The sequence below is a fragment of the Panthera uncia genome, chromosome F1, assembly GCF_023721935.1.
Source record: "Panthera uncia isolate 11264 chromosome F1, Puncia_PCG_1.0, whole genome shotgun sequence".
Classification (NCBI taxonomy): domain Eukaryota; kingdom Metazoa; phylum Chordata; class Mammalia; order Carnivora; family Felidae; genus Panthera; species Panthera uncia.
The window spans coordinates 11,022,988-11,036,141 of record NC_064813.1 but is presented as its reverse complement, the minus strand read 5'-3'; the positions used below and the strand labels follow the sequence as shown (position 1 = coordinate 11,036,141).

Here is a 13,154-nt window from a genome sequence, read left to right as displayed (position 1 = left end):
GCTCTGAGCCCGAGCAGAATCAGTCACACCTTTCTTCAGCCCGAGCGGCTGTTCACAGTGTTTTGCACTTGAGAAATTGTATGTGCTGCCTGCATGGCAGTGATGCATTCCCCCCCCCACCACCACCACCCTAGGCTCAAAGTTCAAAAGCAGCAATTTCAGAGGTGTGGCTTGTTGGCGAGTGAGCGTCGGCCACCCCAAAGCCAGGCCCCGTAGCTCCTCAGAACAAGGCAAGCCTCGCGGCGACAGACGTAATCTGTTGCGTCATTCTAGCTAGTCCGCTTGCCTTTACTGGAGTCTAGAGACCATCGCTCATTCCATTAATTTTGCCTCAGCAGCCAGTGAATGTGAATGGATATAAAATACATTACCATTTAGAGACTTGGATTCAGTTCCCAAGAAGGATGACGATGGTACCCTTTATGTCTTGAGCACCTAGCGTGCGCCCGCTGTTTACTTCAAGCAGGTCCAGCTGCCTCCCAGCCCTAGGCTCCGCACGCAGTGCTGAGCTCTCTCAATCCAGAGGAGAAACTAAGACCCACAGGGGCGAAGTACCAGGGAGTAAGGCGGCGGGGCCTCTAGAAGGGAAAACAGCAGAGAAGGGGGTGATGTGAGCTGGGGCAGAGATGTGGGACACGGAGTTGTTCCCCTCAGTGTTGAAGACCGGGGCGACCGTGATGCAATGTGGCTGATGAGAGCCAGGAAGCGTGGAAATCAATGTGTTGGCTGAGCAGCCCTGGGCGTGGCCAGTGAGCTGGAAATTCAGTTCCAAGAGAGCAATTGGGAAAATATTTAGAGGTTCTCCTCTTCTGATTGAAGTCAGAGATGTCTCTGGAACCGCATTTCCATGTGCTGTGATACGTATTTGAAGCTTTTGCGATCTAAATCTCCAAAACGCCACGAGAAGGTCGACATGAGCATCCGAGGTTCTTTTCTTCCCTCCCTTCAGGGTCTAAGGTCTCTCCACAGAGGATGGCACTTGGGTGACGGCAGAGACCTGGGCCTTCAGCCCCACGGGGCCAGTTCCCCAGCTCTCTGGGGGAGAAGCCAGGTGGCTGTCCCTTCTCAGGTGCTTTCCTTCATGCATAACTGCATTTGGGTCTTTGCACATCTTTGCGCAAATAATTCAGACAGGTTCTGATGCAGCTCCTATTGGAGATGCCAGGCCATTAGCAAATTAGTCCAACCTGAAATATCCTCATGCCTGCTGGCTTGCCTGGAATAGCTTTGTGCAAGAGGATTGATCGTGAGCAGATTGTTTATTTAAAAAAACAAAACAAAAACAAAAACAAACTTCTCCGTGATTTGCCTGCCGGAGAGGGACAACCTCTTTGTAGCCGAATGTAGAACGTAGGCCAACCTCAACACATCAGTTCTACAAATGCTGAATTTCTCCTTCACGCCACTGTGGGGGCCACTGTCCCCTTAAGGAGTTCACCGCATTGGTCATCATCGTGAAAAAAAGACATATTTATGGGATCCTGTTTTTGTAATTAAATGCTACGTATGTGGGGCCGACAAGTAATAGGACATTAGAAGAGGGTATTTAAAATAAGGTGCACAAGGCACCTGGGTGGCTCCGTTGGTTAAGCGTCCGACTCTTGATTTCAGCTCAGGTCATGATCCCACGGGATCATGATCCCATGATCGCGGGTTCGAACGCAGCATTAGGCTCTGAGCTAACAGCGTGGAGACTGCTTGGGATTCTCTGTCTCCCTCTTTTTCTGTCCCTCCCCTTCTCTCTCTCTCTCTCTCTCTCTCTCCCCCCTCCCTCTCAAACTATGAAATAAATAAAATAAATAAAATAAAATAAAATAAAATAAAATAATAAGGTGCCGATTGGGACGTGGAGGAAACAGGAGGAAAACAGGATTAGAGGCTGGACTGACCAGAAGCAGCTTCTCTAAAATGTCGATTGAACGTGGGCTACTCACCAAAGAACGGGTCAGAAAACATCCTCAGTTTATTCCTGTTTAGACAGAAGCTGAAGCTCCCATCCTGACGCGTTAATTTGTAAAAGTTGGGTTGTTCTTCCAGCTTTTACCTGCGGGAGGCTGTGGTGTGTGCTCCCCTGCTGTCCCATGCGGCGGGATAAGGTTGGGGACGTGGTCCTCGCTGACTTGGGGCCACGAGACAAGGCCCTGTTGTCCGTGTGCAAAACGGTGGGGCACACGGCCTGACAGCAGCCTGCAGGAGGCCGTCGTATAATCCAGTTGTCCCCACCGCCAGCAGATCAGGCGGGTGGGAAACCGATCCCGGGGCTGTGACGTTTGACTGTAGGTTCAACTGCCCCGTAATCGATGATAGAGGTGGATTTTGTTACGGTTTCACACTGAGTCACTCTCTGCCGAGGAATAGATTTAAAACCCTTTCCTTTATTAAACCCAGTCCTCAGCCAAACCTCTAACAACCAGTAAGACCGGCCTCTTTATCCAACTAAATCGTAGCTCTACTCCTTCTTTTGAAATGGCTGTGATAACACATATCTGGGCCTGGCTCTGTGATACGCCCCATTCTCACAGCAAAAGGAGCAGGGACATCTGTCGGCTGTGGCTCCATCAGTGGTAACGGACACAGGCAGCAGCCCTGTTTTGACTCTAGTTGGGCCTGTTGATAATTTCAGGGCTTTAATCTTAGATGAGAATCTTAGATGAGAATCTCCTCTATCAATCTTAAAAATCCCTTCAGTTTGAGTTTTCTTCGGCTCGTACGTGAGACGTTATTTAATTTCTTTCCATCTCGCTCGACCCCATCTAACACAGGAAGTTGTAAAGGGGTTCTACGTTATCGAGTTCTCGCTTAGTTTCCCTCACTTTGCAAGTTCTCGGTCAAGTTCTTTGTCTTGCTTGCAGATGGCATAAATGGGGTATCATTTATGTATGTAGTTATGTATGTAGGTAGGTATCATGGGGTGAGAAAGTGTACCCCAGTAGTCATTCATCCAAAGTGATAGGAGGAACGCACACACACATACACACACACGCACACACACAGACAGTTCTGTGTAAGGGAGTATGTGAGGATCCCAATAGAGACCTTCAATAATCTACCCATTTCAGTGTTTTTCTGCTTCCTTATAGGCTCTTTTGATGTCCTGACAAGTCCCCACGCCCCTGTTTCAGTGTCCAGCTATGAAAGTTTACATTCTTTCTTTTCTCTCTATTGCTGGGGCTTTCCTCTATTAAGACGTGTTGTGTGTGCCCAACACGATCAAGAACTAAAATGGCGACACATCTATTTGGTTCTAAAACTCAGGATCCTGGATCGTACTGAAACAGTAGTTCCCTCTATGGATGGTCTTTGGGTTGTTCACTTCCCACTCATGACTTGGGCCATTTCTTTCTCTACATTTTTAGCGTCAGAGAGCAGGCATAATTTCCATCAATATGTAAATTCCTTCCCTGGCCCTGTTAATCCAGGGTCCGGTAAGAGAGTCCAAACTTGGTCTCACAGTTTTGTAACAAAATAACAACAAGAACCAAACATCAAATAAAACAAAAACCCGGCGGGATGGAGACAGAAATGTACTAATGAGCATGCACGCCTTCTTTGGGGCAATCTAGAAATTTACTGGATCGCAGTCCCCCACAGAGACCAACTGTCCAGTTGATCAGGGGACCTGTATCTGATCACTACCAAAAATAAAGCAATAGAAAATGCTAAAGTATTGGATACATTTTTCCCCTTCGAAGCTTAGAACTTCGTGATTTTTTTTAATGCAAGCCTCTCTTTTCCACGTTAGTCCAAATTTGTTTAACTAACCAAGTAATCTGAGGTCAGATCAGTAAAAATTTAAAAACAAATAAATATCTAGCCTGGTCATTTCCAAATAATTTTAGTAATTGGATTTAGCTCAATAGAGTATTGCCATATGTAGATTCTGCCTTCACACATATAAAACTGTTTGGCACTTAGCTTTCATGCATTGTATCCAAGGAGTGTTTCAAAGTTCCGGAAAATATTTTACGTTCCCTGAAGTAAGGAAAACACCTCCTACCCCATTTCTTTTAATCCTAATTTGCATCATTAACATTCTCAACCAATGCCTCTTTTTTTTTTTTTTTTTTTGGATAAACTTTAGCACTTGTTAGAATCCTCGTGGATCAGAAACCAATGGGATCCAAGTGAGGCCCTATTAAGTCCATTTATGAGTCATTTAACACTTTCATTAGAAAGGGAAGTTCCTGTTCTGGGTCCCTTTAGAAGCACTGAATAGATTTCTGAATTAGCAGACTCTAATTTTCCTTCATGAATACATTAGGCAAAAACACATATAACCCCCCCTGGGTTGGGCTTGGCATCCTAATGGAGCATAATTATGTCTTAAGAAAAGTCTCAGAAGGAGGGCAACTATATAATGTGAAGACGAATTGTGAGCCTCGAGAACGGGCTTTTGGGGCTTTAGCTAACCCCACGTTATCCTGAGCTAACCATTGATCTTGCTGCAGCCAAGCTCTGAGATCCTCCTCCGAGCCCTTCCAGTTTATAAATCAGTCTTTTCAAGATTTCATGACAATCATTGCAATACTAAGTCCACATAATGGAAGGTCTTTGTATCATCAACAGATATACAATAACGCACAATGACCTGGTGAATCCAAATCGGATGAAATTATTGACACTCACTAACTGCCTTGGAGATGCAGATGAAGACTTTGGCATACCCATTTCACACTGAAAGGACCCTTTTTGGTCCTGAAGATCCCCTTACGAGCCTCGGGAGGTTCTAGATTTATTCCAGGGTGGACCACAGCAAACCTACTTTTAGGGAGGCCTGGGATCAACCTAATCTTGGAGGAGAAGGAAGAAAAAGGAGGAGGAAGAAGAAACAAATTGCTCCTTATGGCTCAACTTCTACCATTTGCACATCACACATACGAGTATTAGTTCTAATAACAAACTCATAAGGTAGTTTTCATTCTTCTCTACACCGGGAAATTGAGATTAAGTGACTCTCCCAAGGCCATTTATTTATTCAGCAAATACCTATTACATAGAAGGAACTGTTCCAGGCGCCACAAAACAATAGTGGACAAGGAAAAGACTACCTTTGTGGGGATTAAATATTATTTTAATATTTTTCAAACCCTTTAATCATGACTCACAGTAAAAAAATACATACTAAACTATCACACCAGGCGTACGTCATAATTACACACACCTATACAGTATATTTGAAACAAAGTTTTTACACACACGTACACAACCTTCAGCATGTGTTCTGATATTTCCTATTCTACTTTTTATTTTTATTTTTTAATGTTTATTTATTTTCGAGAGAGAGGGAGAGTCAGGGCGCGAGCGGGGGAGGGGCCGAGAGAGAGAGGGAGACACAGAATCTGAAACAGGCTCTGGGCTCTGAGCCCCAACACGGGGTTCGAACCCACCAACCGCGAGATCATGACCTGAGCTGAAGTGGGACGCTTAACCGACTGAGCCACCCAAGCGCCCCTATGTTTTAAACCTCACTTGGAAATAACCAGGTGAGTTGATTTCATGATCCACTAAGAAGTCACAATCCACAGTTTGGAAACACGATTCCAGTGGACTTGTCTGGAACGGACAACTAGTGATATTAATTAATACTTCCTCAAGGCCCGAGGAGTTATCTACAGCTTTTTCAGTGTGTAGTTTAATGGCAAGAAGAAGGAAGATGAGAAGTGGGAGGCAACTGCCCGTCGCCTTTCTGCAGCCCGGAAAGGTTTACTGGAGGCCATCAAACTCTGGCTTGGCTTTCCCGTGATGTTCAGACGCCCTCTCTTCTTTGTAATGATAGTGCTTCTTCCTCTAAACTTTTCTTCTTCCCGCATAGGCTGACCACAGAATATCCAGGCCACTATGGGGAAGAAATGGACATGATTTCCTACAATTACGACTACTATATGCGAGGAGCGACCACCACCTTCTCTGCAGTGGAAAGGTGAGCCTGCCCAGGGGCTAGGAGTCCAAGGAACTGGGGACCCCAGCAAGGACCATGTCAGCAGGAACTTCCATCTGGGGTTTTCTCTAGTTTATTTCCTCCTTGGTCTAGAATTAAGGGAGAGGTTGCCAGGGCGATGGACAGCCGTGGGAATGGAGATATTCTCATCAACCATTTCATGGAGCAGCTCACCCTTGGAAATAATGATGGGTTCCAGGCCGCTCCAGAGAAGGAAAACCCCAGCTAGGTCTCCCATGATGTTCTAAGCTCTGCCTTTCACTCGATTTCAGAGAGCGCTTTCCCTATAAATTCAGGGACTTTCTGTCAGGTGATAATCGCCTCACGCAGCATATGAATTCCCAAAAAGTCACCCAAACGTGTTTTGCAAACAGAACAAAACTTACATTGACTCATTCAATAATGGACTATGATGAATGTGAGTGTGGCTTACCTTTCGGGGAAATTTATGCTTTTAAATGAAACGACATCTCACCTAACTGAAGTGATCGTATTCAACATGGCCCAGGATTTGACAAACAAAAAACAAAAAACAAAAGAACAAACATTAAGCAGCTCTGAAAAGGCCCCCTACATGGTTCAGGCTCCATCATCAAAGAACCTTTATGTTTATTCATAAGGGAACCCTTCATTTCTCACACATTAATCGTTCTTATTTTAGACGCATTTTAAACTAGCTTAGTTGTCTATTTTCGAGAAACACAAAGTCTGAAAATGATCAGGGAAAATAGTGCTTAGAATGAAACTCTTCACCAGGGAGAAGAAATCGCCAAATGGCATCACGCGCGCACACACACACACACACACACACACACACACACTATTTTTAAGAAAAGGAAAGACCTGAGAACTCAAAAACCAGGGGAGCCGGGTGAAAATCAGTGGCTGTGCCGTCCCAGAGGGCAGACTGGGTAACAGTGTAGCAGGGCTTTCAGTATTCTTGTGACGTCTCCATATCAACAGGAAAATTAGCTCTGCATTGCCTGTTTAAGAAGGCAGGAAAGACTACAATATGGAAAGAATACCATCCAAAATCACTACAAAAGACATATATGTTGGTGGTCAAAATACCCAATTCCCATTGGCTTGAAATGTATCAGTTATGGGGATTCACCCAGGACCTTGGAAAACTGAGATACCGTGTCACGCGTTTGTTTACTATGAACGTGCCCGTGAGATTTTGCTGCTGTCGCTAACAGTCAGTGGCTTAAAGATCCACAATGTGGGTTCCTTCAGCTCTGTTGAAAGATGCTAAGGCCACCTCGTTGGAGAAATATTGTCAGGGCAGGACCGACCGACTGGGCAGGGGCTTTCCTTCCATATGCAAATCATAGTGGGTTCTTCTTGGTATGGAGTTGCTCAGCCTGAGTGCTGTAGATATCTGGGGCCAGATGATTCTCTGTTGCAGGCGCCGGTCCAGGCATTCCAGATGTTTAGCGGCATCCCTGACCCCTATCACTAGATGGCACTAGCAACCTCCCCTCCCCCTTAGTTGTGACAACAAAAAAACCCCTTGGGGAGCAACTGGGAGACCCTCCTGCCAATGATCTTAAGCAAATGACTTGGAACAACAGACTCAGAATTCCAAATCCAGACTCAGACTGAGCAGCACGCCCCAGAGCTGCTGGCCAGAGGTATCTCCCAGAGCTACCTTCCAGATCAGAGGCTGGATGGAGACCTTCTCGGGATCGGTTATTGTTCACGATAACTGGGAAGTAGCCTGGCAGGTTGAAAGGGGAGAAGGATAATTCTAAGATTAAATGACAGGCTGCGCTTTGGAAGGATCTGCGTGACCACGGATGGGATGGGTTTTTATTTTTGTCCTTCGTTGGGACTTTGCGAAGGATGTGACAGCCATGTCCTCCGGTGGGGTTACGGGCATGTAGTTACAGTTGGTATCGTGGGACAGGAGAAAGGGCAAAATTTGAGTTCAACACTCTTGGAATCTGAAATCGCCGCCTAGTTATAAGGAAAGTCACGTATTTCTCGGAGTCTGCTTCTTCACTTAAACCCATGAATCACTGTCAAGATTAAACGAGCAAACCTGTGCAACAGTGTGATGCTGGGTGTACCAAAGTTACTCTGCAAATAGCGGGTATAATTGTCATATCACTGTTAGGCGGTATTATTATGCCAGAAGAGCGCCACGCAGGCGCTCAAAAATATACGCAGTGTATACGTATATATACGCAGTTAAATGCACAGTTAAATGGGTGAACAAAGAACGTAGGCTTGCCCTTAGCAAAGAACATCCATTGAAATATACCCACCACACCTCATTTTCCCCAATCGAATGCTATGGCCTTTCATCCATATGCCTGACCTCTAGGACGAATACGCGATTCAATTTCTGCCTGCGTGGATGGCGGGCATTTTCTTGTTCGCTTTATGGGGGTTTAGGGTTGTGGGCCCCCCGCTTCATTTCCCCATCATGGTGTTTTCTGAATGGAAACACATAGTGTATGGTGTGGAGCCTAGAACTCGGGAAGCACTCAGTAAAGGAATAAATGAGCAAACGGATGGCCCGTGGAAGAGAAGATTCTTTACAGTGGAAAGGAGACGATGCTAAATAAATGCTTTTATTCCAAACTGTGAACCTATTTGTCCTGGGGGTACTCATGGGACAGAGCAGTGGCCAGCAGACCCCAAGTGACAAACGAGACCTCCACGTGGCCAGGAACCTGTCAGTCACCTGCAAGGTGCGACCTGCCCTGACCAAGGAGGTGTCTAGAACTCCTGACCTCACAGATGGATTACCTGATGGTTTTCTAGAGACTTCGTAGAGATCGACATGAGATTAGGTGCCCCTTCGGTTCCTAAATCCTCCAAAAGTCGTTCACTGCTTCTCCCTCGGCAGCGATTGTCCTCACTGGCTTGCCTTTTGACTCCCTCCCCACAGGGATCGCCAGTGGAAGTTCATAATGTGCCGAATGACCGACTATGACTGTGAATTTGTGAATGTTTAGAGCTTCCACCTACCAAATCTGGGCGAGGGGAACGGGGCCAGGAGACCGGAGGATGCCCACGCAGGTCCACGTCAGCTGGAGCTCCAAAGCGGTTTCTGCTGCTCTTTTCTCCTCCCTGAGCTGGTTAGTGGCCACAGCACCAGCTTTCTGGGCCTTCCTGACTAGTATCACACTTCTAATAAAATCCACAATTAAATCGTGTTCTCACTTTCCGCACGTTCCATAGCAACCGTTTCACGTGACTGACAATGGCTTTCTTGCACACTGCGTATACAGTGGGCATGCTCACAGCCGGAAAAATGCCTGGTTCCAGGAGCACCTGTCACCGCCTCCCTACGGCTTTTACTACCAAATGAGCTGCAGGCAGGCCCGGGGCTGAGTGCTGTCTATGACGGGGTTCAGTGGAGGGGAGTGAATGACAGAAACTGAAGAGGGTGGCAGGGAAGGTCTTGGCAGCTCAGTCTGTTTGGATGAAACCCAGGGTCCTCAGAAAGCCTTGAGGGGATATGCTTCCACTCTCCCCCTCCACATAAACCAGGCTTGTCTGGAAGCCCAAGTGCAGGGCTCTGCGCTCCAGGAGGGAGGAGACAGGGAGGTAAAATGGGGAGATAAGAGGGTCTGGGGCAGAGCTAAAAGGCCTGGCGTTGGAAGAATCTTCTGAGTGGGAGGAAGGTTGTTGGCATACCTCTGAGGTATGACAATGGTAATGACAATGACGCAGACACCAGAGGCACGCGTGCAAATCTGGCTCGAGTCAGACAAGTACGAGGAAGGAGACAGAGACCAGAGCACGGGACTCGAGTCAGGAACTTGAGAGGGAAAAAACAGAGTGGCCAGGTTGCTTTGGGAATAGAAGAGAGGGTTTGAGCCCCTGGCACCTGGAGATATGGCCAGGACTCCTGGGAAGGCTGGCATATGCTCTGTAGCCATGGGAGTTACTGGAAAACTCACCTGGATTGGTCCCGATTTTCCAGCTGGGAAAGGCGGCCCTGGGACTCCGTTTCTCTTCTATGTACAGTTTAGGGGTGTTTTCTGCAGAGGTGACACTGTCTTTCCTCTTCCTCTGATGTCTCTGCCCCCAGCCCTCTGTACTCTCTTCATCATAAAAGAAATAAAAATGTTAACATTCACTGCGCTGCAAATGTTAAGGGTCGATTTTTGCTGTCTGCCCCTCTCCTTTCCAATTACTCACGCCAGCCGTTCAGCAAATGTCACTTAGCGTTGTGATTTATGTCAAGCACCAAGCACCGTGCGAGGCACCGGGACGACAACGATGGCAAGGACAGAGTCTGGCTGGCGAATCTAATAATTAAAACATAAAGCACCAAGTGCCTTCACGAAGGACCGGACCGAGGGTAGAACCACGTTTTTGCCTTTGAACCTAACCTGATTTGCCATCAGCCTCCTTCAGCCCCCCCTCCCACCAGCTGGCCACATGCACTTGTAACTCTGGGAGCCCCTATTCCTCTTATCCACACAGTTTACCTTTTGTTTTCAAACCTGTGCCGCCCTTCCCTCCTCCTCTCCCCCAGTGGACCCAGGAGAGCAGGCAGCCGGGCAAAACCAAAGGTGCCCAAGATGGTGAATCCCAGCCAACGCACCTGCCATTTCCCGTGGCGATGCCTGGTACCGCGAAAGGGAAACAGAGCTAAGATACCCTCCTTTGCCTCCGTTGCCCTATAAGGCCATTTTTCGTGTTCTGACTTTGCGTAACGTCTTCCATTTCTTCGTTTCCACCTCCCTGGCAATTTTAATTTACAGCAGGCTTCACTGTGTTATTTTTCACACAGGGAGCCATTAATATTTTAGCAACTGCTGCACTGGTTCAGGACGCAGCCAGGAAATGGCCTTAGAGGGGTGTGTGGAGCCCAGCTGGAAGGCAGCCATGAGGAAAACGAAGGGCTGGTGACAGCGTGGGGGGTACAGGGGCTGGGGGGCTGGAGGGAAGACTGTGGCGGGGAGGGGAGGTCCAGGGGACTGCAAGGGAGCAAAGTTGATTTAAAAAAAACAACAACAACAACAAAACCTGATAAAGCAATCCCATAAGGGCCCGCACCAAGCAGAATAAATAGGTTTCACTAAGACTAAAACTATTATTTGCATGCAGGCCAAAGACAATGATAGTAAAGGCGTTACCCACTTGGTTCAAATCTGAATAATTTATACTCGATAACGTACGTCCCTCAGTAAGAACACAGGCTAATTCCATGTTCTCACTACTCCAATCTTTCTGCTAACATGGATCACAGCCTTGGCTAAGCCACGTCCCCATTCTATGAGGACATTTATTTCAGGTAACCATTGCGGGTTCTTGCAATTCTAGAATTCTGTGAACTCCATCACCGGCCCCCAGTTGCTTGTAAGGAGCCTTGCTAAGGCATTTTCTTCCAGATTAGAAGCCCAGCACGAGAGCTGAAAAGCTAAGTACGACCCCTGGCTGTGACAGAGGGTGGCCTTGTAGTATTCCGCAAATCCCCAGGCCGCCATTTTCCTCAGCCACCTGGTAGGGCAAGAAACCGCTCTCCTGACAACCTCATAAGATGGTGGGCACACAAAATGGGAAAAAGGGAGAGTATTCATGCCTCCCAGGGCCTATAGTCCTAACGGGGAGAGATGAGAACATGGACAGTGAAGACACAAGTGGAGGAAAGATTCCTGAGGAAGCCAAGTCTCTGCCTGGCCCCGAGGGACAACAAGAACCCCTGAGGTGAGTGGAAAAACATGGGAGATCTTGTTCAGACTATCCAGGCACAGATCCTGGCTCTGTCACTTACCAACTTCATGACCTTTCTGTACCTGGTCCTCCATCTAACCCCCAGCCTGCTAGGCTCTCTCCTTGCCCTCCCAGTCGTTCTCCCCCTATTAACAAGGGAGAATGTTGCTTCACACAGCCCACGCCCAAACAGGTACGCCAACACAACCAAGGTCGTATAGTCAATAGCATCCACTCTCAAAAAAACCTCAATCGATTTCAATTAAACCACTTCTGTTTAGTTCTGTTAAATCAAAATGAGCTGCTAAGGAGCGATAACGGAACCTGGTTAACATTCTGGGTTCCGGAGTCAGTGAGGTAAGGGAAACCCTTTGCAAAATGGTGCATAAGCCTACGTTGCTGTGTTACCCTCTAGTTATCTAACTGCTGAGTTTCTTTTATCAGTTCATTCTTTTGTAAAGCCAGGAGAAGAAACACACCTCCTTCAAAAGTCATTTTAATGATTAATAATAATACATTCACACACAACTCAGATTTTCATGGAGCTTACAACTTCTCAACAGAATGGAATGTCCATTGTCTCCTAAAAACTAAAAAACAACCAAAACTCCCCATGTTCTGTAAACCTATTTATTAGGAAATGTTTGAAATTGGAAATTTTGGAAAATGCAAATTATTATATTGTCGTAGACTCTAAGTCTAAAGTTCTCTTTCTTCTTAGCAAAAGAGCAGAGAGAGGATTAAAACTAGAGATAGCTAATATCCAGGAAAAAGACAAGAGCCCCGAATAAGGGTCCTTGCCTCATATTTATTCAGATCAGAAGGCTTACAGACGTGATGGGCATGTACAAAGAGACAAAGAAACTGTGAACATTAACTTGAGGACATGAGGGGGAAAAGGGGGTCTTGAAGATACACAGTGTTTGGGGTTTGGGTCAATATAAAACAAAATCCAGGTGCCGGGCAAATGGGTAGATGGTTGTTAACAGCAGAGAGGAGGCGCCATGCCTGTTTATCTTCGCCAGCCTAGGGGATGAGACAGATAGGAGGAGTAACCTCAGGGTTAACAAGACACCTTTTCTTTCGTTAACCATCTCTGCTCTGGGCAGTTTTGCCTGCAGGGCAGTGGTCCAAAGTCCAATACACCAATTTACCTGCCCTGGCCCTATTCTCCTATGAAAGCAGCTTTCTGCTGTAGTACTAAACTTGGGGTGCTTTCACCCTGAATATCTAATCTCGTTATTCCCATGCATTGGGCACCTTTGCATTGGTTCAATTTTGGGCCTTTGCCTTTCCCTCTCTATCTTGGGCGGTATAGTAACCCCTCCCTATTTTGGGGTGCCTTTGCACCCCCCTATGCTTGGCACCTTTGTGCCTCCCTATTCTTGGCATGCCAATCTGTTTTTCCCGAACTCGGGTGTAGGCATTTTATGACTTTGTGTTTCTTTACGCCTTATTAACCCATTGGTACAGGCCCGAGGGATTCCTAATCTTAGCCCCCACATTATATCATTTGTGCCGTGACATCACTCTTTAT

At 46.7% G+C, this 13,154-nt stretch overlaps 1 protein-coding gene across 1 annotated transcript in view; it reads left to right on the top strand.

Annotated features, from left to right (window-relative positions):
• DPT (dermatopontin) overlaps positions 1-9,100 on the top strand; it is a 25,507-nt gene extending 16,407 nt beyond the window's left edge. The window contains exons 3-4 of the mRNA XM_049633872.1: positions 5,813-5,920; positions 8,838-9,100. Of these exons, the coding sequence (XP_049489829.1) occupies positions 5,813-5,920; positions 8,838-8,904 (175 nt within the window). The 3' untranslated portion in view covers positions 8,905-9,100. The remainder of the gene's footprint in view (positions 1-5,812; positions 5,921-8,837) is intronic.
• Positions 9,101-13,154: the final 4,054 nt, after the last annotated feature.